Source organism: Ictidomys tridecemlineatus, chromosome 3, assembly GCF_052094955.1.
Source record: "Ictidomys tridecemlineatus isolate mIctTri1 chromosome 3, mIctTri1.hap1, whole genome shotgun sequence".
Classification (NCBI taxonomy): Eukaryota; Metazoa; Chordata; class Mammalia; order Rodentia; family Sciuridae; genus Ictidomys; species Ictidomys tridecemlineatus.
In genome coordinates this window covers 77,096,199-77,123,566 of record NC_135479.1, presented here as the reverse complement: position 1 = coordinate 77,123,566, position 27,368 = coordinate 77,096,199, and the positions used below count along the sequence as shown (strand labels likewise).

The 27,368-nt window shown below is 42.5% G+C and overlaps 1 protein-coding gene across 3 annotated transcripts in view; it reads right to left on the bottom strand.

The window, feature by feature from the left end:
- Positions 1-5,438: 5,438 nt before the first annotated feature.
- Rad54l2 (RAD54 like 2) overlaps positions 5,439-27,368 on the bottom strand; it is a 144,673-nt gene continuing 122,743 nt past the window's right edge. For all 3 annotated transcript variants that reach the window (XM_078043265.1, XM_005326972.5, XM_078043266.1), the window contains 15 exons: positions 27,071-27,204; positions 25,417-25,613; positions 23,681-24,023; positions 22,712-22,889; positions 21,302-21,553; positions 20,968-21,086; positions 18,807-18,925; positions 17,069-17,168; positions 15,960-16,165; positions 15,205-15,377; positions 14,486-14,682; positions 11,692-11,891; positions 10,539-10,628; positions 8,416-8,508; positions 5,439-6,602 (listed from right to left, as the gene is read on the bottom strand). In XM_078043265.1, the coding sequence (XP_077899391.1) occupies positions 5,608-6,602; positions 8,416-8,508; positions 10,539-10,628; positions 11,692-11,891; positions 14,486-14,682; positions 15,205-15,377; positions 15,960-16,165; positions 17,069-17,168; positions 18,807-18,925; positions 20,968-21,086; positions 21,302-21,553; positions 22,712-22,889; positions 23,681-24,023; positions 25,417-25,613; positions 27,071-27,204 (3,396 nt within the window). In that variant the 3' untranslated portion in view covers positions 5,439-5,607. The remainder of the gene's footprint in view (positions 6,603-8,415; positions 8,509-10,538; positions 10,629-11,691; positions 11,892-14,485; positions 14,683-15,204; positions 15,378-15,959; positions 16,166-17,068; positions 17,169-18,806; positions 18,926-20,967; positions 21,087-21,301; positions 21,554-22,711; positions 22,890-23,680; positions 24,024-25,416; positions 25,614-27,070; positions 27,205-27,368) is intronic.

The window sequence follows — 27,368 nt, the reverse complement described above, 5'->3', positions numbered from 1 at the left end:
CTTCACCCCTTGCAATACGCCTGAAACCTGCTCATCCAGTCTTTATCCTACACACTTTCCACTCCCAGTCCCAGCTCCAATAATACATATCACCCTGTCATGAGCCCAGACTTGGCCTTCCATCTAAGGAATTCCCACATAGGCTCTTTTATTCTCCCTAATTTCCATATAATATTTCCCCAGGATTCCTTCCCTTAATGAAACTAAACTTGGGTGGGTAGCTAGAGTGGACTGTCCCCTCCCTCCCCACCTCCTCCCACTGAAAGCCCTGGTTAGCTTTCTGTGGGAAGTGGCTAGAGTCCTAACTCAGATGACAGAGAACACACATGCAGTCTAAGATTGCTTTCTGACAATGCCATTAGCCACTCACAGACACACCATCTCCCACCTCCCACTGATGCTGGCCCAATCCCCAGCCACTCAGCCTAGACAGGGTTGCCCTATAGGACTTGCCATGGCTAAGGACCAACTAGCCTTAATGTCTATTTTGCTGTTTCCCTGAGAGTCTGGAAATGGAGGGTAACAGAGGATACCCAAACCTCTTTAGGTGAACAAAGGCTGAAAAAAGCAGTGTACCTCACTGCCAACAAAGAGCCTGCTAGCAGTTTTCCCTCTGTTCCCATCTATCTCACCCCCCAAGTGCTGTCCCAGTGCCACTATGGTGAGTTATATTTTCACCAACACTCAGCTACTCAGCTGTCCAGACAATTCCTTAATCAGACAACACTGCCCTTCTTGAGTTTAAATTTTATTTTACAAAAAGAGAAATAAAGAAAACTGATAGGCAGTTATACTGACTTACAATTGTTCTGTTTTTTTCTTTTTTCTTAAAAAAGTGACATGAAACACAAGTAAAAATAAATACGTCATAGAAACAGCCAGTTGCCCAGTCTCTGGGGCAGAAGCGCCTGTCCTGCTGAGAGAGGAGGGAAGCCCATGATCACACCAGCAGCTGGATCACCCAGCCACAGATGCTTCTCTAAGCCAGGCACAGGTCCCAGGCCTCAGGGGCGTCCTGAGGAAAGAAGACGGAAAACCAAAGCCAGGTGCCAGGGCCCTGGGGCCACCTCATCTCCCCCATCCCACCCTACCCCTTACCCCTGGCAGCAGTGTGGCCTTAGTGGTTATCCATTGTGACCCCCTCAACCTACCTGGACCCTCTTCCCCTGATCCCTCTGAAGAGGGTACAAGGAAAAAAAAACCTGTCTTGGGCAGGCCTGGGGGATTCTTCTGGTTAGTCCCCAGCCCACCCTGAGTAACACAACCAGATAACAGTCATTTTACACCCAGGTGCACATGAGCACACATGTGCACACACATTCTCACACTCACTCACTCAAACACAGCTGGGCTAAGCTCTCTTCTAGGGAGGGTCCTGGGTCAGGTCACAGTATGAGGTCCCCTCTCATCTGAATATCATCCCAGTAGTAGCAGAGAACCCAAACCTCCCCTAGCCCTCTGCATTGCAGATTCTGCAGCCTGCCTGGCTACCTCTCCTCACTGCACTAGATGACTCCAACAAACAGACCTGTGAGAGGGGAAAGGAACAGACTCAGGTCCCTGAAGAGTAAAGAAGGTGGACACTGCCTGCTCAGGAAGTTCATCGTTGTAAAGACTCAGGTATTCATAAAAGGCCTAGGGCCAAACTAGTGGCAGAGAACAGACATTGAGGGACCACAGCAGAATACACAGGGCAGAAGAGAAAAGGCAGAAAAAAGAACTGAGTCTAAATGGGAGCAACAGAGAGCACAGCATTCTCAGGCCTTGAGGTGCCGATTTCCTGGGACCAGTCAGCAAAGGGCCAGAAAGTCTTCTGGGGGTCCTTTGGAGAAAGGATAACTTCTCAAAGGAGTTTTGGTGAAGAGCCACTTGGCTGAGTACACAGAAAGCCATGGCTAAAAGGGAGAGACTAGTCATCTGAAAAGTGGGAAGTAGGCAGTCATATCCAGGAACACTAGGAACAAGGAATGTGAAGTCCATAGAAGACCTTCCCCAAGGGATGAGGACGCAGTCCCAGAGCAAAGAATGCCAGGTTTAAACAAATTGATGTAGAAGGCCTTGCTCTGCCAACAGCTTGCTTGTGAAACTTGGTTGTGTTTCAACCAATCAGCAAAACTTACCCCAGCTCTTTACTTTATGCTCCCAGAGTGGGGCATTTCATATGTAGTTAAACAGAATTCCTGGGGAAGAGACTTCCAAGGACCAGAATTATCCTTAAATCAGGAGAAAATATAGAGGCCTAAGCAGCACAACTCAAAGGGGAAGGACTTCACAGATTAGATATCCAGTCTAAAGAAAAACATCTGACCCAACATGGCTCACTTTCTTTCTTAAATAGCTACTCTATCTCTGCTAGCAGTCTTTATCCATAAAGATATTAAGAAAGGATATAAAGCATCAGTACAAATGGCAATCTTGAATCATTTAGTACTATGTTCCCCAGGAAAAGTAGTTAGGCTACACAGGATGAATGAGACTTCAGAGACCCTTGAAAACATTTCATCAAAGAAAATGGTGAAGGAAAATGCCTAAGCCTGATCTTCTACCTTCCCTCTGGACCACCAGCCTTCCCTGACTAGGGCCTAGATGGTAGATAGAAGCCACCACTAAATGTTTCAGATCAAAGAAACTGTAAAACATGGTACTTAGCTCTAAGACATTTCCTGCTTCCCTTACACACATGCTCATGTTTGGTGTGCATGCACATATGCCCACCAGCTCATATAAAGAGAAGAAAAATCAAGAGATGTTTTTTTCAGGTTCATTAAAAACAACAAGAAGCAACAAAACCCATGAAACTAGCTGCAATTCAGTTTCTCATGATCTCACCATCACCCCCTACATAGTAGAAGCATATATTATCAGATTAAAAGTCTTCTCTAGCAAGGACAGCTTCCCAGAATTTTGGCCTTTGCAGGGCTGAAGCAAGACCTGGACCCTGGGTAGGGAACAGACAGGTATGTGTTGCCTCTCAGACACCCATCTGCATCCTGGCAACTTCAAATGCCTATTCCTATAGTGAATCGATCAAGTTTCCTGCTGAAATGGTTTCTAGATTTTCAAGAGACTGCTGCAGCAACTTCCTGTAAGTGAACACAGAAATATTCCTCTTTCCCTTTACACATACACACACACACACACACACACACACACTCACTCACTCACACGTCTCTAGGATCCCAATGCTCCAAGGCTGACAAACATTAGTGTAACCCAAGTTCTGAGTGTGTTCTGACTAGCTTACTCTTACTGCACCAGCCTCAACCTGAGAGCCCACTCCAAGTGAATCCCTTCACCATCCATTCTTGGGACACATCTGAGAGAGAAAGCACTGGTTGGAACTGCTATTTTAAAATTATTAAAATAATTTGCATAGCTAAATTGAAGATCTAAGGCTTCTATGAATAGAAGAGTTAAGTGTCTGACAGGGTGTTATGAAACAGAAAGCATCTTAAGTTCCACTTTTGGTGTTATTGTATAGTGCACAAACATGCACACGCGTGTGCGCGCACACATACACACACACACACACCATCAGTCATCTCCCCATCTCTCCCCTGGAAACAAATCCCAAAGTTTGCTAGGCCCTCCAACAATGGAATGGGCTTGTCAGTAGAGATCCAGGTTAAGCAACCTCCTGGGTTGGAAGAGGCAAGTATAGCAGCTACCCAGCCAATGGGGAGCAAGAGACAGATGGTAAAGTTCTAAAGCCAGACAAGTTTATTCATCATAAAGACTGCCTGGCAAAGTCTTGATGGGAGGAAGGAGATGGAGACAACAGGACACAGAATATAACAATAGAAGACAGCCAGTGTTTAAGGACTAGAAGCTCCTTCCCTGCACTGGCAACAAGGAAGGAGAGGCCAGAATGACTAATGTATTCAGGTTCTCTTAAGACAAAAGCCAGACTTAAGGCTCCTATAGAGGAAGGATTCCTCCATGCTCCTTCAAAGATGGAGGCACCAGACGCCAGGCCTGCAATGATCACCTGATAAGCTGGGGAAGCTGAAACACTTCCTAACAGGAAATCAATGGTCCATTCCCTCAACCCAGCAGCTGCCTATCCATAGTTTCACTATTCAGCATAGAGCTGACCTCTTATCATTCCAGCAGGACACAGCTCCAAATTGAGGGGGGTCACTTACTTCTCAATAGCAAACTCCATGATCCCAAGTTTCAATCTCTATAGAATAAGTCTCACCACCACTAACTATCCAGTCTCAGAATTCCCTGATCTTCCTGAGAGGTCACATCTCTCCAAAACATAGTTGTTTAATCTAACCCTGGGTCAAACCTCTCTTTCCCTGTTAAATTCACCACCTACTCAGGAATTTTTTTTTCACCAGCAGCTATGGGGTCTAGTACATCTCAAAACGTCCCTATCTCCTACCTTCCTTAACCTTAACTTCCCTGCCACCAAAAAAAAAAAAAAAAAAAAAAAAAAACATGAAAAGTCTAAATAATAAATAATTGCCCATAACCATAAGAAATAAATTAACATGGAACTTTCTAACAGGGAAGGAAAAGCCACCAGGATAGACAGCTGAGGCATAGTTCCACCCTGGTAAAGAATGTCTTTTCCAGCCACACTCTATGACCTCTCACTCATACTGCAGTGCTTTTCCCTCTCACCCTGGAAAGGGAGATCTGCTTAAAGACAACTACTGAGGAAAGAGACAGAGGTCGGTAATGCCCATTTTCTCTCATGATTCCCCCTGCCCACAATTTCTAAAATAGATGTGGCTCTGAAAACCAGGGACTTGAGTTACCTGGGCCTTCTCTTCACCCAACTAGAAGGAAACTTGTGATTTCCATGGCTCTTCTCCTGGGCTCACCCTGATGTTCAACTAATAGTGCCATGAACCACCACTCTCTGATTTCCATTTAAAAAAAGATAAATTCATTTTTTAGTTTCCCCCTTGGTTCCTCCCTCCCTCCCACCCCTCCCATCTTCACCCCTGCTCTGTTACATACATGTACATACATACCCAAACATATACACACGTGCGAGCGCATGTGTATGTGCGCACACACACGCACACACGCGTGCGGACGCACACAAGCATGTTTACACACACACACACACACACCTGGTCTGCTTACTTCCCACCCTTTAAAGAGACCCCATTCTCTCATGGGATCTCAGTCTGCTCCCCCTGCCCACCCTTCTCTCACTCACCATCCCCTCCCTACCCTCCCCTCCCCAGGCCAAGCTAAGTCACCCGGTAAGGCAGCTCTCTTGGGAGAGACTATTCCCAAAGACAGAAATGGGATGTGAGGATCTACACTCAGATGGGCAAGCAAGCAAGCAGACAGCATAAGCAAGGCAGGAAGGAAGGGAGACAGGCTGCCCTGCCCTACCGTCCCTGTTTTGGGTCCCTGATTTCCCACTATTGCTGCTCCGTTGGGGGTTTTGTTTTTTGTATTTGTTTTTCCTCTTTTTAAAAATAGCAACAGAGCCCTGCCCCTATGGCTAACCACTCTTCTTTGTCTTCTTCCTTTACCCTCCTGCCAAGAACCCTATTCTCAAAAAGCCCAGATCACTGCCTTTCAGCTTTGTGAGCAACCTGCTGGGGACCCCAAGTGAGGTGGGGAAAGCCTCCCCAGCTATTTCCCAGTGACCTCTATTACATCATCGTCCTTATCCTCATCATCATTGGAACTGAACCCCACCTCAGCAATCTCATGTGAGTCAAATGGAGGCACCTGGGACCGGAGGAGGCCACCAGCTGGGTAGCCTGCATGTGGGGACATGTAGCCAGGGTAGACAGACATGCCCCGTGAAAGGTTACTGGATAAGACAGGGGAGGGAAAAGGCGCAAACATCCTCGGCTCGGACAGGAGTGGCTGTGAAAATGGGAGTGAATAGCTGGGTAGTATCCCTGGCACAGAAGGGTTGAGCATGAAGGAGGGGTTGCTGGCAGTGACTGAGGTAGCCGTGGAAGAGGAACTGACGGGGCCTGCTGGCACCAGAGGGTCAGTAGTCACTGGAAATACCAGGCGGGCATCTGCCAGCAAATTGGACAGCTGGTAGTAGGAGGGGGTACTGCCCATAAACAGGGAGTTGTCCCCAGCCTGGGAGGTGAAGGGGGTGGTGAGGTTATGATTTAAGGAGACAGGTGGCATGGCAAACCCGCCAGAGACTGGATACCCGTGTTCATACGGCTGCACGGGGGCTGGCAGATGGCCCTTCCTGGACCGCCGACGGGCTGACTCCTGGGCGGCAGGTGGAGTGGCCAACTTTCGTTTGTGGCCCCTTAAGTCTAGCACTGGGTGCCTGCCACCACAAGGCTGGCCAGTCACCAAAAGGGAACTATTGAGGCAATGACTCCCAAGCCGTGACTCAGTTCCAAGAGCTGTCCCGGGAACAGCACTGCTGTCCACGAGTTGGGCCGGGGGGCCAGGCAGGGAGGCATTGGTGCTTGGGGAGCTCTGACGGGATTCTCGAGCAGCAGCCACATCTGCATACTGCTGGAGCTCACTGATGATCTCCGGACTGTCAGGAGAGACGGGCCTGGCCAGCCCCTCAGGGTCAGGGGCTTTGGGTGATGAGGCACTGTGTCTGCCGTTGCTTGTGGACTCACAAGAAGGTCCCTGGGAACCTGGGAACAAAATACAGATAACTTAGCACCAGAATAGCAATAAAGAGAAGAAAAATAATGGGGGAGAGCTATTTTTAAAACACCCTATCTTGTGGCCCCCCCCCAAATTCTAATTATTTGATGTCTAAATAACATCACTCAGTTAACCCTTCCCAGTGTCAAAGAAAGAAATCATTTGATCCCAGATATAAGTCTAGCCATGAAAAGGCATGTTACTTTTCTGCACCCAGATTTCCCAATCTATAAAACTCTACCAATATGAATCCTATGAGATAATGGCTATGAAACATCAGATCATTCTTAAAACTAATCAGACCTTTTTTTTAGGGGCAAGAGACAGTGACCAGGGGAGAAAAGAGGTAAATGAAATTAAAAAGCAGTCCATCCTAGTATAAAAAATAAAACAAAATCCATAGCTATGGAAGAATTGGCACAAATAAGAAATCTGAATATGACCTGGATATATTATGACCTGGTAACATTATAGAATTATTGTTAGCTGTTCTTTTAGTGTGATAATAGTGTTGTGGCTAGGAAAATGTCTTAAATCTTAAGATGTATGTTGAAGTATATCTTAAAAAATGATATGAAGGCTGGGGATGTGGCTCAAGCGGTAGCGCGCTCGCCTGGCATGTGTGCGGCCCGGGTTCGATCCTCAGCACCACATACCAACAAAGATGTTGTGTCTGCCGAAAACTAAAAAATAAATACTAATTAAAAAAAAAAATGATATGAAGTCTTCAACTTACAAATGACTCAAATAATAGAAAGGAAGAGAGAGAGGTTCACAAAAACTAACAATTATTGGATCTAGGTGTAGGGTGTATGAGCACTCACATTGCTGTTCTCTCAACCTTTCTGTCTGTATAAAAATTTTCATAACACAAATTAAGAAGAACAAAAGCATTGTAGCTCTTGTATCTCGGTGGTGGGGAGGATAAATAAAAACCACTCCCACTGAGGAAAACCTGGCAAGAGTTCCTAACACTGCTAATGTGCCACACATATACCCTCTGGCCTGACAACCCCACTTCTAAGAATATGTCCTATGGATACATCCACATGTCACAGTAGTGCACTAGAATAATCTGAATGTACATCAATAAGGAGCTAGTTAGTGCACTGTGTTATATCCCATCCTGTGTAAACCTTCAATGAGGCATATTCTAGAAGAAATGATAAGGAATGAGTTATTACTGATGAGTGAAAACAGGAATAAATAGTGTATTATAGTATATTAGCATTGTTTGTTTATTAACATTGTTTGTTTTAAAAATTTACAAAGAAAAGCCAGGCATGACAGCACATGCCTGTAATCCCAGAAACTTGGGGGCTGAGGCAGAAGGATCACAAGTTCAAAACCAGTCTCAGCAATTTAGCAAGGCCCTCAGCAATTGAAGTGAGGCCCTGAGCAACTCAGCAAGACCCTGTCTCTAAAAGGGCTGGGTATGTGGATCAGTGGTTAAGCGTCCCTGGGTTCCCCAGTACAAGAGAGAGAGAGAGAGAGAGAGAGAGAGAGAGAGAGAGAGAGAATGAATTTATTTATATGTTATTTACATATTTTATAAACACAATTATATGTCCACACTCACACAACCCTGTATCATAGATAGAATATCTCTGAAAAACAAACAAGTGCTTCTAAGCTTCAGGCTAGCTGGAGAAATAGAAAGAAACACTTATTTTTCACTTAACTCCTTTTTGTACATTTTGAATTAGGAACTATGCATATATTATCTATTTAAAAAAATAAGCTAATTACAAACTAAGTCAAACCAATGTGCAGGTTGGTGGGAAGTAAAAGTTACCATACCTGAGGCAGCCATCCGACCATCTTCAGGGGCCTTTGGTTTGCCAGTTGCCCGGACAGCAAAGATCCGTCCATCACTGGTGCGGATGTACGTCCCTAAGAAGAAACATAAAGATGACTTTTAGAAACAGATATGTACTGTTTCCAACCTAGGCACCATGGGCTGGGAAACAGCTATAAAATTAAGTCTCATTCCCTCTCTTCAAGATCCATGAAATGACGAGTGGGATAATAGTTATGGACTCATAATTATTTATCTATTCCAGAAGCATTGATAGTTAGACTACCAAGTATTATGCACATACTATGACTAAACAAGATAGAAAAGGCCCTGTCTCAAGGAGCTTAATCTCTAGAAGAGAAGACAGATAATTATACCAGAAAGTATAAGAAGAAGTCAATGCAATGGAAGAAATAAAGTGCTATGAAAGAGAACAATTTGTTGCCTTATACTCTCCCCAATACTCTGGCTCAGGTTCTCCTCTTAATCTGACAGGAAGGACTGTCATTATCCTCTCTCCCTTGTTAAAAGAATTCAAGATCCACACCTTCTATTCCCTCAAGGCACTAATCTACCTTCTCTTCATTCTTGAGTATGTCATTAGATCAATATTCTGGAGTGTCAGGCCCACCTGTAGGTTTCTAGAATATCAGAACTACCTGTAGGCCAGGAGTTGGCAAACATTTTCTTAAAAATACAGAGAGTAAATATTTATTGTATTATAAGCTATAAGATCTCTGTTGGCAGCTTCTTAATTCTTCTGTAACATGAAAATGGCTAGGCATGGTTGCATTTCAATCAATATTCACGGACACTAAAATGTGAATTTGTGGGGAGGGGGTATTGGGGATTGAACCCAGGGACATTTAACCACTGAGCCACATCCCTAGCCTGTTTATAGTTTATTTTGAGATAGGGTCTTGCTAAGTTGCTTAAGACCTCAGTAAGTTGCTGAGGCTGGCAGTGAATTCACAATCCTCCTGTCTCAGCCTCCCAAGCTGCTGGGATTACAAGCATGCACTTCCATGCACAGCTTAAAAGTGAATTTCTTATAATTTTCACATCACAAAATGTTACCCCCCCCACTGCCTTTTTTTTTTTTAAACCCAAATGAAAATGCAAAACCCATTCTTAGCATCCAGGTATAGTAACAGGGAGCACACTGGACTTGCCCATGGTTGTAGTTTGCTGACCTCTGCTCTAGGTTAGAAAGAGCCCCGTTATACGGTGGGAAGAACCCAGTAAGAGCTTGAGTTGTCTTTGTGCATCTGGGTACTTCAGGGTAACCTTTTCCTAAGCCTAAAGGTATTCTTAACTCTAGGGTAAAATCTCTTTACCACACACAAAAAAACAAACCCAAAGCCTCATATATTGATGGGTTTAAAGGCTAATATGAAAAACAGGCTTCGATTGTTTCTTGACACTGTTTAGGCCAGCTTTTTCATTCTAGCAATCTCTCGTCACTCTGTAAGGAACCCAGAAACATGTATGGACTTTTTTATATTACCACACTCAAAAAATTTTATCACAGTGGCACACATGTGTGTTCCCAACAACTCAGGAAGCTAAGAGAGGAGAATCTTAAGTTTAAAGCCAGGCTTAAGCAACTTAAAAAGTAACTTAAAAAGAATTGGGAATACACAGAGATGTAGCTCAGTGGTTCAAAAAAATAGAAAAAATCATGCAACCCATGTGTACTAATTCATTCCACACAACAAATACATTTCCCAGCCTGAGAGTCTCACTCTGTTCTCCAAGGAAAAAGGTACAAATGACACACTAACACATATGTTGGCTTATAATCCATTTCATAATGCTTTCCTGTCAGTTTTGGTCTCTTGGTATCTACCCATCCCCCTCCTAAGATTCTCCATAAAAACAGTGGCAAAATACAGAAACACAGGGATGGACCTTGATTCCCTTTTTTAAAGTCACTTACCAATATTCATTGGGCTCAACCCAACTCTGCCAAGCTCCTAGAAATGCCATTTTCTTATATCCCCCAATTGTGACAATTTTATGAGATGATTCCTATGCCCCATTAGCTCAAGTCATTTGTATTTATTCTGTTTCCCAGCCTAGTACTCTCAAAGGCAAGGGATAGGTTCTTTGGTCAGGCTCTCACCTTTCGTCCCACGGATGATGTGGATGCTCTCACCAGCATTAATTCTAGCCTGAACATCTGTAGAGCTGTTGAGTCCAGGAATAACAATATCTAGTGAAAAATAGACCTCAAATTTAGATTGCATAGGGCCTGACTGAAGAAGGGAAAGAAAATGCAAAGACCCATATCTGTCCCAGTTACTCAATGGTTTCCTACAAGCTTCTCTGTGGAGCAGAAGTTTAGAATCAAGGTGAAATAGGCAGAATCTTTCACAATTGTCTCGACAAAGAATACTAAGAAACCAAGAAATCTGCTCATCTTTCCAATTTTCCTTGCTTTAATTAAAAATTATAGTTTTAGTTTAGAAAAAATTTTTAATTCAAATGGCATTTTATCAGTTCCACATCACTTCAGGCTCCAAAAGTGGCCTCATCCTCTTCCATGTTGGCATTACTCCACACACAGTGAAGAGTATTTTCAAGAATCAGCAGAGAAATGGGATTGCAAAGAGCTCTTTTTAAAAAAATTGTTGTTTACTAATTTCACTTTTTTTTTTTACAATGGACATGTATTCTTTTTATTCTCATAAAAATCAGTTAAGATGTTTTCATTAAAATTTATATGTCATGAATATTCTAAATAGCAAGATGGAAAATAGGATCATGAAATGCTTTCCTTCCCAATCACTTTGAATCACAGAATTAACTAAAGTGTAACTAGGCTGCCCACCTTGCACTATTGCTCACTGACCCAAAATGCTCCAGCTACATCAAACTCACAATGAAAGAAGCAAGTGATAATTCAGGTTTCTAATTACATAGGGAAGTTGATAGCTGTCTTTTATACCTAGCTGATCTTATGTCACCTAGCAGGACTCAGCACATTCACATCTCTGTGACAGCTTATGAGACCTACCCTGTGATCTAATGATACTTCCATAATCCCTGTGTGCTCAAAGGATTCCATCCACCATACTCAAGAAAACCCATTCTGTGTTTTTCTTAAGATATTTCACCAGATTGCAAATTCTTCTCTGCTATCTTCTCTGTTCTTACCTACAGTGCCAAATGTAGTAAGGTCTAGAATACAAAAGGTATTTGACAAATATTTCCTAGTGAACAAAGTCATTTTAAAAGGGATGATACCCCTGAATAGAATGGAAGAGTTCTCTGACCTGTTGTGGTGACCACCTTCTGCACGAGGACTCCCGCCCTCTGCAAGTAGTTAATCGGGAAGTTCATGGATGGATTTGTGCTGGAAGCAGAGCTTACAGTGCCTCCCAGTGGGACATGCCGTGGCATCATAGGGATGGGGGTGGACTGTACAGGACGAACACTGGCCACAGGCTTTTCATCACCCTTCAGTGTTGGCTGCCTATAAGAGAAAGACAAACAGAGAGTTGAGAAGAACAGCTCTTGCCTCTCTCCAAAGGCTGTGGGGCCTCTCCAGACTGCCCTATTCTACATTCTCAGTTGGTGCTAAGAGAAGAATCAGAAGAACTTGCAGGGTCTGGTCAATTTAAAAGGAGACCACAGTCAGACATGGAGGCACATGCCTGTAATTCTAGCCACCTGAGAGGCTCAGGCAGGAGGCCCACAAGTTCAAGGCCACCTGGGCAGCTTAGTGATGATTTTGACTCTAAGTAAATAAATAAATGAGGCTGAGGGTATAGCTCAGTGGTAGAGGGCCCCCAAGTTCAATTTCCAGTACTGCAAGAAAAGGGGAAAAAAAGATAAGAAGCAGATCTTAGAAAGAGTGGCAGAGAAAGATGCAGAGAGATAACACCTCTCCAAGAGAAGCAGAGTTAGATGTCAATGGAATACCACCTTTCTGGAGATAAGAGGAGCCATGTGCTTCTCCTCTAGAATTTGGATTATCTAGATCAAGAGTTAGTCCCTGAAAGGAAGTTAGAATGATACCAAGATGCACTGAGGGAGGAAGAGTTCTTCAGACCACAGGGTACATTACATTAAAGACAAAGGAGGTAAAGTTTTCCTCATTTACCCTTGTGGTAGAATATGTTTAGGTGATCTTGAGAGACTGTCCCAACCTTAAGCCATTTTTACTCTCTGAAACCTCAAGTCTTGATAAGTAATACAAATACCCTTCTCTATACTACTTTTCACCAAGCTCCTACTGATTCCTGAGCCAGTCTTCAAATTGCCCCTGTAGTCAGGACCACCATACAAAAGCAGCAACAGCAGCATTACTGTGCACAAAAGCCAAACTTCTAAATGACCACAACCAATCTGAGAACTGTCTTAACACCAAAATGTTAATCCGTAGTCAACAGCTCATTCTTCACTATCGGTTTCCTTTCAAATGGATGTTGGTACTGTGAGAAAGTTATTCAAGATTTTTTTTAAAAAGTTCCTATCTCTAACGTCTTCAGTCTTTGGGCCTGGGGTAGAAATTCCTTTGGACAGGTATGTTCTTCCTCAATTGACTGAAGACTGGCACAAGAGAACACTTTTAAACCACTCTCCTTTTAGAATTGATCTGCATAATTCCTCAATCACACCACTCTCAGATTGCTACAGGCCCACTGGGGAAGCTCCTTGGTCAGTGTGGACACCAAAGTTCCCAGATAGGCTTGGCAGGAGTTAGAGACCCTGGTTAGATGTCAACAGGATTCCTCCTAGGATCAAAAGTCAGATGGATGACAGGATGCCAACCTAAATTTTATATTCTTGCTAAGGCTAGAAATTTGGGCAGGCGGGCCTCTTCAGGTATCCCATCTGGATAAGGAATCAACAGAATCATGGTATGCCCCCATCAAATGCAATGAGAAGCTAGAATCTCCACTGAGCCGAGGTAGGCTGGAAACAGAGTTATCGCCTCACAGCCCAGCCTGGACTATTTGTCACATTTTCTCCCCAAAATTCTTTTCTCCCTTTGGGCTCAGACTTAATCTACTCCTTATGTTACAAAGAAGAGTCCAGAAAAAAACAGAGGTGAAGGACAAAAGAAGAAAACCTTCCCAGACAATAGTATCTTTGAAAATGACACAAAAATAAGAAGCCTGAGGCTTTAAGAGTGACTTTCTACTTAAAAGTACATTCAATGAGTAGCAGCCAGCTTATCATGCAAAAGGATATATGTTCTATTTCCAGTACCACCAAAAAAAAAAGCAAATTTATTCACACAAAGAAAAAAAATCAGTGTCTTGTACATAAAATCTTAGAAATTTAATATTTTCAAGTCCTCATTGGCAAGATTATTTTTTACATGTGACTCTTATAAATTGATTCCCCTCAAATAAAATAATTTGCTTTCATTCAAAAAAATTAGGTAATTAAAAAATGCAAACCACTCAATCAATGACTAGACAGTTGATCTAGTTATTACAAAGGAAGGTGAGGGCTGAAAGGCACTTTGTCTTTAAATACAGAAAAAACTGATACATAGATACTTGTTCTGTAAAATCTAACAAAAAGTCTCCCTCCCTCCTTAGCAGTTGGCCTCCACCACAGTTCACATTCTCAACTATTCTTGCTCAAGATCATCGTACATTTACAGAATTAAATCCCATTAGGAACAAAAGTATTCCCAGACTATAATCTGGGACCAGAAAGAACATGGCCATCAGCTTGAACTTCACTGCTATGTGAATTCTAGGGCCAAGGTGCTAGGATAGGATGAAACTGTGGAAGGGCTGAACTTTTGTGTTTGGGGAAGCTGTATTCCCTTCTGCCCCACTCAGTTCCCCCAGGAGTCCTTAAAAGCTTTTCTGAGTGAGAAAACCAGCAGCTCACTTTTCTAGCCAGGGCAGTGAAAACCAGAGTCACTTAAAACTATGTGGTTATGGTTGCTAAACTACTTTGATACCTGACCCTAGAATAAAACCTATCAGAATTCATGACAGCCAAAGCAGCAGATTGTAGACTCTCCCTTTGGTTAAAAAAAGAAATTGAAAAAATTTGGGCCTGGCCTAGCAGCAGACCCTCCCTCCCCTTTCAATAACTCACCAGTTCCTCTGACTGAAGGCAGGGATGCTGGTCAGGCTCTGGTCACTGGCAGGGTAATATTGTGCATATGATGGGCGGGTGTAGGGAACTGACGTTCGTTTGTCTTCCTCATAACTTTTCTTTGCTGCTTTTTTCTCAGCCTTGGTCAGCTTGTGATCCTTTCGGTTGAGGAGCAATGACTCATGCTCGAAAGGCTCCTAGGGACACAGGGGGATGTTGATTTAATTACCAGTCTTTGTGCCAGCATGACTGACTGCCCTGCCAACATACTGATGGACAATGAACCTTACTTTGAAACCAAGAAGGAGCTGGCTCTCTCTAGCACTCATAAAGAGCCCGCTCATAGGCACACACAAGCAGGTTTACTGTCTTTCTGTCATAATTCTAACCTATTACCCACTTCAGACACCTAAGCCTGTCTTCCCTATTAGAAAATTAAGAAACTACATTTTCAGAACTTCCCCCCTCTCTTTCTGCTATATAAACTACAATGGCCAAATTATTCCACATGTCTGAGCTCAGTACTCCTAGAATCTGACAAAGGGTAGAAGCAGGTGGTTGGAGTAGAAAAGGGACTATCTGGGTCAAGGAGAAGAATCAATTGCATCCCAGATGTCTGAATGAAATACAACTTCAAATGAAGAAAGCAAGCTTGCCAGACAAGCCTGCTTTGACAGAGTCTGCCATGCTTGGGAACTTCATGCCTACTGGGTTCTTACCTTGGTGATGAGGTGAGGGTACTTCAAACAAGCAAGCTGTAGAACTGACTCCTTGATACCTTTTACATTCAAGGATGCTTGGGGAGCTGGCTCCTTCTCAACAAAGTGCAGTAGATTTTCCACCTCTTTCCGGGTAAAGTTCAGCATTGGATTTAGATCATCTACCACCCGATCTAGAAGAGAGAAGAAATAAAGAAAGTCAGCACATGGCAAAGAAGATTAAAAACACAATTACAAAGGTTAGCAGGGAGAAAGGAGGTTTTATGTGGCAGAAATGTCACTACTGATGAAAAGTCATCCCATACCTGAAAGTCAAAGGTCAAGACCAGGAATGATAGTGAATGCCTATAATCCTCATCACTTAGGAGGCTGAGGCAAGAGAAGGCTGGGCAACTTAGAGAGACCCTAAGAGAGACCCTAAAAAGGGCTGGAGGTATAGTTCAGTATTGGTTAAATTTCTGATACTGGAAAAAAAAAAAAAGTCTAAAACCAGTCTAAGGCCCTGGTGAAATGAAAACATCAGAAGAAAAAAATTGCATAATTAGCTTGGCTCTTGTCATTAAATCCATCTTCAACAATGTGAGGTCAATCCCTTTTAATGATTGGAATGAGAATGAGAAGGGAGGAACTGCTGGTTTTCTAAGATTCCTCACCTGCTTATGATCCCATACCCTGCTCCTCCCCTCCCACCTTTGATACTATAAGGAAGGCAGCTTGTATAGATGTACCTCTGGAATGCCTCCAAGATAGCCCACCTGACATGCCCTGCTTGGAAATCTGGCGATCATAGATCTTCTTTTCAAGCGTATAATCAGCCACCAAACGATAGATGTGACAGGGCTTTTTCTGGCCATAACGGTATACCCGACATACTGCTTGGGCATCATGGCAAGGGTTCCAGGAAGCATCAAACACCACCACTCGATTGGCGCCAATTAGATTCACACCCAAGCATCCGGCCCTTTAAAATATACGGTAATAATCATTGAGTCTTTAGTCTTAAAGAAGGTTTTTTTTTAATCAGCTTTACCCTCCCCCAACATTACTCTTCATTTTAAGCACAATATACTCAAGAATTTTGCTGTCTTGCTGAAAAATAGTTACGTTCCTCAAGCACTGAAAACTATACCCTGAAATCCAACATGGCAGTGCCTACAACTCTCTATTCCTCTGTAACAAGTAAGGCCCCACATCCAGGTTCCAGAATGATATCCTTGGTCAGTGTTTTTGCTCTAATCACTGAGGGTAGTGACAGGCTCATACCCTGCTATGGAACATTCTAGTGGCAGAAGGCAGCACAGCTTTTGAGGTACTTGGCATGAGACAAAGGATGCATCAGCCTTTTATGATTACATTGACTGTTCACTTTTTCAGGCACTTTCACTTTATCACATTGTCTATGCCTCAGAACAATCCTCAGAGAAAAGCTAATTATGAATGTTAATAAAAGTCTCAAAGAACTTTATGTCACTACCACAACTGCTCTTCTACCACAACTTCTTTTTGGGATCCCCTCTCTGATCTCAAAAACAAGTTACAAGGCCGGGTGCGGTGGCATATACCTGTAATTCCAGTGGCTCAGGAGGCTGAGACAGGAGGATTACTAGTCAAAGCCAGCCTCAGCAACAGGAGGCACTAAGCAACTCAGTGAGATCCTGTCTCTAAATAAAACACAAAATAGGGCTGGGGATGTGGCTCAGTAGTCGAGTGCCCCTGAGTTTAATTCCTGGTACTAAATAATAACAACAAAAAGAACAAGTTACAAACCTGAGTAGACTTCAAACCTGAGAGCCTTTGGGGTATATGCCTAGGTGGCCAATTGTTTGAACACACGCCTTTGATCTCCCCTCACAGTTTCACTCACCTTGTGGAAAGAAGGAACAGCCAGGTGGTGAGGTTGCTGGGATCATTGAACTGATTAATGAGTCGCTCCCTCTCAAAGGCAGGGGTGCTACCATCTAGCCCTAGGAAGGAAGGAAAAACCACAAGAAGTATACAGATGAGAGCAGGGATATTCAGCAAAAATCACTAGGAAATGTGTTTTATGAACAGAAACACTATAGTGCTCAGATTCCACCCCTAGACTTATCATGGGGCTACAGTGAGTCCAGGCTTCCACAATGTAAAAGTACTCTCAGGTGATTCTCATATGCGACAAGGATCATAAACTACTTTTCTGCCCTTTTGTATCTTAGGTGAATTCTAAGACCAAGGCTCTTAGATTTAAGAGTGCATGTACTCACCTAAGGAGCTTAAAAAACAAAGGTTCAAGGTGATCTCTCTACCTCAGCCCAGGGAATCCTGGGGTGAGTTCAGGGAGACTAAGGATTCTGTGTTTTGGTATGGGTAACATTCCTCCACCAGATATTTGCATCTTTAACAAGCTTCTTAGGCTAAGAACTTGCTTTAAAAAGACATAAGAGCAATAAAGTCGGAGCAGTTGAATGCAACACATGAATGAAAAGAGGAGCTCTCAAATGGGGGAGGAAAAAATATATCATACTATTATGGAAGCAATAGTATAACTGCTCTGTATTGTGGTCCTCAGTGAGGACCCCAGCCTCTCTCTCCAACCTGCGTTCTCACAATTTCAAAGCACAGATCACCACTGACTCATTGGGCAAGTCTATAGTAAACACAAGTTCTGTGCCACATCCTGTACTGTGGTCTCCTTGCCACCCTCTAAACCTCCATTCCTCTGAATCTTTCCCTTAGGCCAATGGTTCTTATAGAGCATGGTTTCTCTACTCTTGCACTTCCCAGGGAATATTTGGCAAGATATGGAGACATTTTTGATTGTCAAAATTGTCTCTAGTGAATAGAGACCAGCGATGCTGCTAAATATCCAACAATACACAGGACAGCTCCCTATAACCACAGTCTGGCCCAAATGTCAACAGAACTGAAGTCAACTATTTCTCAACTTTTTATCATTACCATTCCCCTAAGGACCATTTTTAGACATTTCCTCCATCACATCATGTCTTCCATGAAATTTTAATACACAGATATACTATACATCTGTTTATGCATTATATATAGAGAGATATAGATATATATGTGACTTATACATTGAAAAAAAGTAAAGAATTTTCACACACACACACACGCACGTGCGCGCACACACACAAATTTTCACCCTTTAGAGGTATTATTTTCCCCACAGAGAAACTAGGACTGACTTATGCTCACTCTGCTCTTCTGCCTTGGAATAATTTTCAGGCCACTCTCACTCTATATATTCGAATTCTCCCCATCTTTTCTAAAACACTTCTCCAGCCAGTCTCACTACACTTATCTATCCTTCTTAGAATCCCAAAATGGGCAATCAGTGCTACATTTGCACTGGAGCTATTACATCTCAAATGAAGACAAGGGCAATGCCTTCTACTTCTCTACATGCCTCCTATCTTTCCCAAGTCCCCCCAGTCCCTAATATATTGATTCATTCATAAAAGTTGGCTCTTAGGGTCTCCCTGCTCCTAGGCTAATCACAGATCATTTTTATGCACTGATGGTGAGCAAAGCATGAGAAGAGGAAAGGAGAGAGAAGGAAAGCAGATCTTTCCAAGGCTCCAGGAACAAAGCAGCAATAAACTCACGGAAGTAGCTGACATTTCGAACCCACTTCTGTGCTCCCTGCCCTTCAGCACCAGGCAGACAGGGCACTTCTCGTTTTCCCAGGAACTCTTCAATGAGAGCCAAGGTGGAAAGGCTCTGGCTGAAAGGGAAAATATGGTTCAGATGGCTCCCAGATCCCAGGAATCTTGTTCCCAATAGGCCTATATTCATGCGCAACCTTCTAACAATGGAAGTTCCCACAACCTATTACCCATAAGCAGCAACCCCACCAAGAACAAGCAAAGATATTCTGCCTAGCTCATAATGGGAGCCGAGTCATCTACACTCTTATTACCATCACTTCACTGAAAAAAATAAGTCTCTCCATCCTTATTTCCTCCACTAAGAAATTTGGGGGGTTAGCTCAACACTCAAATAGCATTAGTACTACAAACCAATACCAAGTGAATACACATTAAATCTGATCATGAGCCACAGGCAATCTTAGGGATCTTGCTAGGGAAAGAAAATGACTTGGCTTCTTCTAAAACAATGCAGATGGCCAATCTTCCCTAATGTAATCCTTAAAATCAGGGGTCACTAGGTTCTCCCAAGTTAGAATCATTGCTGCCCTCTCAAAGAATGTCACATATATGCATGTATGAATATATCACAATGAATCCTAAGTACAATGTATCAATTTTTAATATAAGTAAATAGAAGGGAGATCAGTATAGCAAGGAAAGGGACTAGGAGAAGGGAGGAGGCAAGAGAAACGGGAATTACCATAGAATGAAATGGAACAAATTATGTTTTGTACACATATGATTATGTCAAAATGAAATAATAAAATAATAAAAACAGGGGCTGGGGCTGTAGTTCAGTGGCAGAGCGCTTGCCTAGCACATGTGAGAGACTGGGTTCAATATTTAGTACTGGATAAAAATTAACAAATAAAGCCATTCTGTTCACCTACAACTACAAAATTTTTTTTTTAAAATAATAACAATAAAAACATAATTTAAGAAAATTCAAAATGTGTCCCATGTAGAGGCTCCCAAGGCAGGCTCCTGCCACTTGGCTTTTCTCGGGGCATAATCTGGTCAGAAGAAAAAAGGAAAAACAATTTACTACATGTCTGTTTTCCTGGAAAGTCCATTTTTAATGAGACTCAAAAACTGACAATGTGACTATGAAACAAATCATCACTTACTTGGCCTTATAAACAAAACTTTTATAGGGGAGGGATAAAAGCAGATTAGAACAGGGATCAGCAAAGGTTTTCTGTAAAGGGTCAAATAGCAAACAAACATTTTAAGCTTTGTAGATCACATATACTCTGCTGAATATTTTGTTGTTGTTCTTGTTTTACCACCCTTTAAAATTTCCAAAAACTACTTTTAGCTCTCAAGTGGAAGAAAACATTTGTGGTGCACACGCCTGTAATCTCAGCAACTCAGAAGACTAAGGCAGGAGTATTGCAAGTTCAAGGCCAGCCTGGGCAATTTAAGTAAGACCCTGTCTCAAAATCAATAATAAACCAGGCACAGTAGTGCATGCTTGTAATCCTATTAGCTCATGAGGCTGAGACAGGAAGATTGCGAGTTCAAAGCCAGCCTCAGCAAAAGTGAGGCGCTAAGCTACTCAGTGAGACCCTGTCTCTAAATAAAATACAAAATAGGGCTGGGGATGTGGCTCAGTGGTTGAGTGACCCTGAGTTCAATCCCTGGTGCCTAAAAAATAAATAAATAAATAGGTTGAAACTGTGATTCAGTGGGAACAAAAACCAGCCACAGGGGCTAGGGTTGTGGCTCAGTGGTAGAGCGCTTGCCTAACATGTTTGAGGCACTGGATTAGATTCTCAGCACTACATATAAATAAATAAATAAAATAAAGATTCATTAACATATATATAAACCAGTCATGGGCTGTATGTGGTCAAGGTCATAGTTTGAAGGTTTAGACAATGATCTCTAATGTTAGCTTAGGGTTCTAAATTGTTCTCTGTGGAGAAAATGCATTAGACAAAGAAAGATACTCCAAAAGAGAAAGACAAAATGCAAGAAAGGTCCTCACAATAATTGTTTGGTTGAAAAGGCACTGCAAGAGAAAAAGGAGCTAATGTGTGCCTACTTGGTCTCACTCCCCAAAAGCTGTGTTAATCCTTACCAGAGAAAGACAGTCTTAACTTTCTCTTCCTACCTGAACACAAGGATCTTGTCCCCTAGCTTAACACTTTCCTCAATCAGGTGGAATAGTAGTACCATCTTGGGAGAGTTTTCCAAGACTCCAGTCTGGTAATTAGTCAGAAGGTCCTTGGCCTGCAAGAAAAAAAATGAGGCAGATGGGAGCAGGTCCAAAGCCAGATGATCAGAAATAAAATTCTCTCCAAGACCATGGCCCACTGGCCACCTTTAGAGTTCCCTGCACAGACCTTGGCAGTATACTACATTGTACACCTGATTCTCTCAAGTGGGCCATGCACCATCTATTTTCAGCATTACTTTATGGTTATTATAGGATCTAAGTGACTCACCCATTCATATGTGACAATGTTGTTGCCTCGCTCCTGGAATGGGTTGAAGCCAACCCCCTGTAGGAACTTGCTATTGGTTGCCTCTCCCATTGAGGAAGCCAAGGTTGTATCCTCTCCCTTGCCTTTTGTTCCCTGTGGTGGGCAGCGGGCACTGGTCCCTGCTGATCCAAGTTCTTCTACGTCTAGGTCCTGCTCATTGGCCAGGTTCTCCTTCTGAAGAGCTTCATATAGCACATCAGGATGATTCCAGATCTGAGGTAAAAGGAAAGAAAGGGGCATAAGACAGAAAACATTCCAAGGGTGTCCCAGAGAGTGTAGAAATTTACACCTCACACAGTACACACTGTCACACCAAAAACTAATGTACCTCTAACACTTTCCAAAAGCCTGCACATTTGCTTTTACTATCAGCTCTGATGACCACAACACATAACTGGGAGAGTTCATACCAGAGCAATTCCAGTATGTCTGGTATCTAATCCAAAAGGCTGTGTCACAAAACTTGCTTTCTTATTCAAATAAGAATAAGAATGTTTTTGTTTCACTATGTGGCTACAGTCAGCTACCATATGAAACAAGTCTAATTTCTTCCTATGAACAAGATGTATCTGACTTATATATGACCAATCATATGTTATTTCAGTGATCATTCCTAGCAATAGTTGAGAATTTCTGGAAGAAGGGCAGGAAGGAGGAAGGAAGAAAAACACTGGTCCTGAAGCACTATCATAGACCACTTTTGTTTTTGTTTCCTGGCTCTAGTCTAGAACTGTGGCTACAACAGAAATACTTTAAAGAAATATTTCTGAAGTAACTCACTGAGTTCTGTGTGCCTCATCTGCCCACAAACATACATCTCTAGATGACTTATTGAAGTAGTGAATAATCAAGAATAATATATAACAGGTCTGCTGAGAGTACAGCCAGGGTACAGAATAAAAGAAATAGTTCCCTCACTAACAGTATGAAAGAGATTCAAATCTGATAAAAAATAGATCAGACATAAAGTTGTTCACAAAACTTGTCTAAGCTGTACATTTCTTAAGAACTGAATATATTAACAGTCCAAAACTCCACCCCACAATACTCCTCCATCACCACCACCCCTTTTCCAAGTGAAAAGGACAGTGAGAAAAAAGCAATTTCTCAAGTTTAATATAACAAGTTGTGCAACTGAGCTGCAAGAGGTACCAGTTACACTACAGTTGTGGTGCATACACCTAAGAACTGTGTGGTGCACAATCAGCGTATGTTTTCTTTGAGCCCTTACAGAGCACTCCAGTGCAGGGAACTGAGATGGCCTCTCCGGCTTTATTCTTCCTTTATCAAGGACTCCCAGCAGAAGTAACTCACTGAGGACTGTGTACATGCTTAGTCCCCAACACAATCTTCCATGAGGCCCCAACGCACCTTGCAGCACACGCAAAAAGCCTTGAGAGGGTTCAGCCCCAGCCAGCCACTGCTACCACAGTCTCGGAAGCGGTCCATGAACTGTGTATACAAATCTCGCTGGATCTTAGAAAGCCGCACCAGGATCACATTCTCTTCCTTGGCAGGGAGATGAATCTTCAGCACAGTGTGGCCTCTCCTAGAGAGGCAGAGATTAGAAGTAGCCAGGAAGTGTGGCCAGATGGGAACAATGCAGGAAGAAAACATGGCCTTACATTCCTGACACACCTTCCTTTCAAGGATCTCAATATACAACCTTTCAATAATGCAAAGTGGTTTGGCACCATGAAGTAAAAACTTGTCTTAAGAATAACAACCAAACCAGGAGGCAGAGTGACCTGTCTTAGGCTATTACTGATTGAGTGACCAAGCCCAATTCCCCCGGCTGCCTCCTTTCTCTATACATGCCATCTTAACAAGGTTTTAAAGGAACTGCTTTAAACTAATCTGAGCTAGCTACATCAAATAAGATGCTGAGACTGGTAAGGCCATAGCCCTAGAACCACCACTTTTATTCTTTCACCCAACTCTGCAGAATGCTAGCTCTCTTGCTTTTCTCAGCAAGTAAAGCAGGTATCTCTAGAAATTTCTTTTTAAATCTTTTTTTAGGTATTAAGTTTATTCATTTATTTATTTACATGCAGTGTTGAGAATCAAACCCAGTGCCTCACACATCTAGGCAAATGCTCCACCACTAACCCCAACCCCAGCCACATCTCTAGTAATTTTAAAGATAACTTTTGAGTAAAGCACTTCTAGGTCAAATTTTCATAAGACCGAAATGGTCTACTAGCTATTTACACATATCTAGCTATTATCTACTAGGTATTTACACACAGGAAAGTTTATTACTACGAAGAACCCTCACTCATAATAGCCTTGGAAAGCCCCTCTGAGGATGCAGAAAACAGGGCCCTGAGCCTGGCTTACCTCTGCACAAAGCCCTCCAGGAGGCTGTGCAGGACATGGCTCCGGTACCGCATGAGGCGGACGTCCTGAGGCGTGCTATCGATACACTGCCCATTCAGAATAGGGCGTTCAAACATGTTGCTGAACTCCTGTCGAGTGCCAAGGAAATCAGGGCGTACAAAGTCCACCATGCACCAGTACTCGATGAGGTTGTTCTGCAGGGGGTACCCAGTCAGCACCACCCTGCGGCGAGAGCGTATGTTCTTCAGAGCCTGTGAGGTGCTGGCCTGGCAGTTTTTGATGCGGTGTCCCTCATCACAGATCACCACATCAGGACCAGGGCGGCATAAAGCCTTCTCAAACTCTAGGGAGGGAAGAGGATCCGGAGTCAGAGGGTGAGAGGGCCTGCTCTTAGTCAGTAATATGAGAAGTAGGGGAGCACCCTGGAGGAGACAGAAGAAATGAAGGAAGCAGGAAAGCAAGAGTCAGCTCCCGTTGGTGAAAGGGAGCCAGCCATCCAAGCTCCTGCATGTTTGGTGTGATGCTAACCTGGCCATTGACTCTTGCAACAGGTATCCCCTCTCCCCTATCCCTTTCCTTATTTCTTTATTCATTTTTAGGCTAATAGTAAAACTGACTTGCAACCCTAGGACTTATACCAACCAACTGGACAGTAGAGAGCAATAACCACAGAGTGCCAGCTCAGGATTAAAAATACAGCTGGTAGGAATAATCCAAATCCTTCACTGGGCTTTCACCATTATTAGCATCTTAGCTTCTTCTGAGGACTGGCTGCTAGGAGCTAACTAAAGGACAAGGTCTTCCCATAATTATTCACCAATCATTGCTAAATGGCAAATTCATTCCAACTCTGTCACCGAAGAAAACCTAGACTAAACATAATCTCACAGATGAAGAGAACTATAAAATGATAGCCTCTGAATGTTTCAAAAACTTTCTTCCCACTAGGTACAGTGGCATATACCTGTAATCTCAGCAACTCAGGAGGCTGAGGCAAGAAAATCACAAGTTCAAGATCCCATCTCAAAATAAAAAATACAAAGGGCTGGGGATGTAATTCAGTGATAAAGCACCCTTGTGTTCAATTCCCAACACAAAAATAAAACAACTTTCTTCCCCAAATGGGCAAAAGTTCCTTAGAGGAAGAAATAGAACTATGAGTGGAATGGTTTTCCCTAAAGCAACTAGGGTAAATTCTTTTTCATAAATTTGCACATAACAGTGCTACTCTTATATCTTTCTATGAGTGATTCAAATGCTTTATAAACTGGATGCAGTGGTACACACCTGAAATCCTAGCTACTTGGAAGGCTGAGGCCACCCTCAGCAATGTAACAAGACCCTTTCTCAAAATAAAAAAGGGTGGGGAGGTAGAACATTAATGCATAAGGCCCTGATTTCAAAACACAGTATGAAATTTTTTTTAAAAAATTAAAAATTTTCTTAATGTTCTCTCAGAACATCTCTAGGAAGTGGTAAAGGGAGTAAATACTCTTCCAACTATTCTGTGAGAGAAACAGGGATAGATGGACAAATGAGTTCCTCTAAGACGGGTGTGACCTGCATGAAAAGTAACACATTCTGAGAGCCACTGGAGATTATCTAACCCATCTTGGAGACTAGGATTTCTGGTTCATGATAATTCACATCAATAATGAACTTCATACCTGTCTAGCAGACATTATTTCTTTTTTCCTGAAATACCCCCAAAAGTATTTCTGGGACAGGTTGCCCACCTCTCCGAAACTCCTGCTGTCGATCTTCCTCATCCAGATCAATGATGACCGGGTGAGAACGTTTCTTGGTTTTCTTCGGTCTACCTGTGGCAAAGGATTTCTTCAGAGTGAGGAGTCTGTACATTTCGTACCCCATCAGCAGCACCCCACCCTCTGACACCCAATCAGCCATCACTTTAGCACGAGATGCCATCGTCCTGCAAGAGTAAACAGAGAAAATTGTGTGAGGTATGAATTATATCTCAATAAAGTTGGGGGGTGTGTTTGTGTTTGTTTTTAAAAAGGTAAACAGAGATAAAGTATTATTGCTTTTGGGAATAAGCAGAAAAAGTATTATTCCTCAGGAAGAATCTCTCATACTCAAAGCTTTGTTGTATATTTAGAACTCCTTACTGAGAAAGATTTCATGTAGTATTAAGTATAGGACTGGTCAGTTGCCTGAGACTTTCCTTTCTCATTCCAGAGACCCTACTTGTATTGGGGGTGAAATGGGTCATTGATGATGGTTAAACAGAAGAAACACAGTAATTCAATGACAAAAGGCATGAGAAAGATTTCATGTAGTATCAAGTATAGGACTGGTCAGTTGCCTGAGACTTTTCTTTCTCATTCCAGAGACCCTACTTGTATTGAGAATGAACTGGGTCATTGATGATGGTTAAACAGAAGAAACACAGTAATTCAATGACAAAAGGCATGAGAAAATACCCCCCTTCAATACACATTCATGACTAAAATCCAACATTTAAGGGAGCATTTCAAATTATTCCCATAATAAACACAAGGTCAGAGAAAGAAGGGCAACACTCTGCATTCCACCTGGCCAGGTTCTAGTGAATAAAGAGCCAAGAAAAACAGTAAAGGGGCATGGATAGTAGAGACCAGATGACCTTCATCATAGCCACTCCACTCCTAAACATCTGAGCCCTCACTGTGTTTCACATGTTGACTACCAGTCCTAAAATCCAAAAACAGAGAGCAGAGGATTAACTACTTGTTGGGTCACTCAGAGTCTCCTCATTTTAATGTGTGTGACCAAAAATGACAAAAAGCAGTCTCTGCAGAAAATAAAGTCTACCTTCTCAATTAGCCATGTCAATGAGAGAAAAGGGCAACATGGACAGTTGGCTTGAAGCAAGAAGTTCTTCAGAGTTTTGGAAACTGAGTTTACTTTACAGAATAGAAATTTAATTTTATTTAAATCTAAAGCAAAACAAGATTTACACCTTTCAAAGTTGTGGAAATTGAACCATTAAAGGTTAATAACTATTGATTCATGGCTTAAGAGAATGATGATCAGGTATCTAAAAAAAGAGAAATATAAAAAGTAAGAAGTTAAAAGATGAAAAATTTCATTCTATCATGCTGAATTTTTTTTCCATATACATTGGAAAATGTGACCATGTCCAGGTTTTTCATGACATAAAAGCATCCTAAAGTAGAACACAAGAAATTTCTCAGGCAACGTAACTCTGCTTTTACTAAAAAGCTGGGTAGAGGGTAAAAAAAGTAAACAGTAAGAACAGAGAAGGACACATCGAGAAAACAAAAGCAATCTGGGAGGACAGAGTACATAGTCAAATAGACTGCCCTAACATCTAGATCCAAGAAAGAAGTCAAAATGAAGGGGCAGAAGAGAAGGCAGGTCACCTACTTGTGCTCATCATTCAAGATGTGAACTTTAAAGAACCGAGGCTGGACTTCTTCAGGCTTGTTGTCAGCTGGAAGGGATTCAGGAGCAGGAAGCCACATGTTGAACTCTGCCAACCAGTTCTGAAGAGTATTAACCTATCAGAAAGCCAAGTCAAAAAAGAGTCCTAAGAAACAAGTTCAGCCAGGCACAGTGGTGCATGTCTGTAATCCCAGTGGCTTGGGAGGCTGAGGCAGGAGGATTGTGAGCAATTTAGCAAGGCCTGAAGCAACTCAGCAATTCCCTGTCTCTAATAAAATAT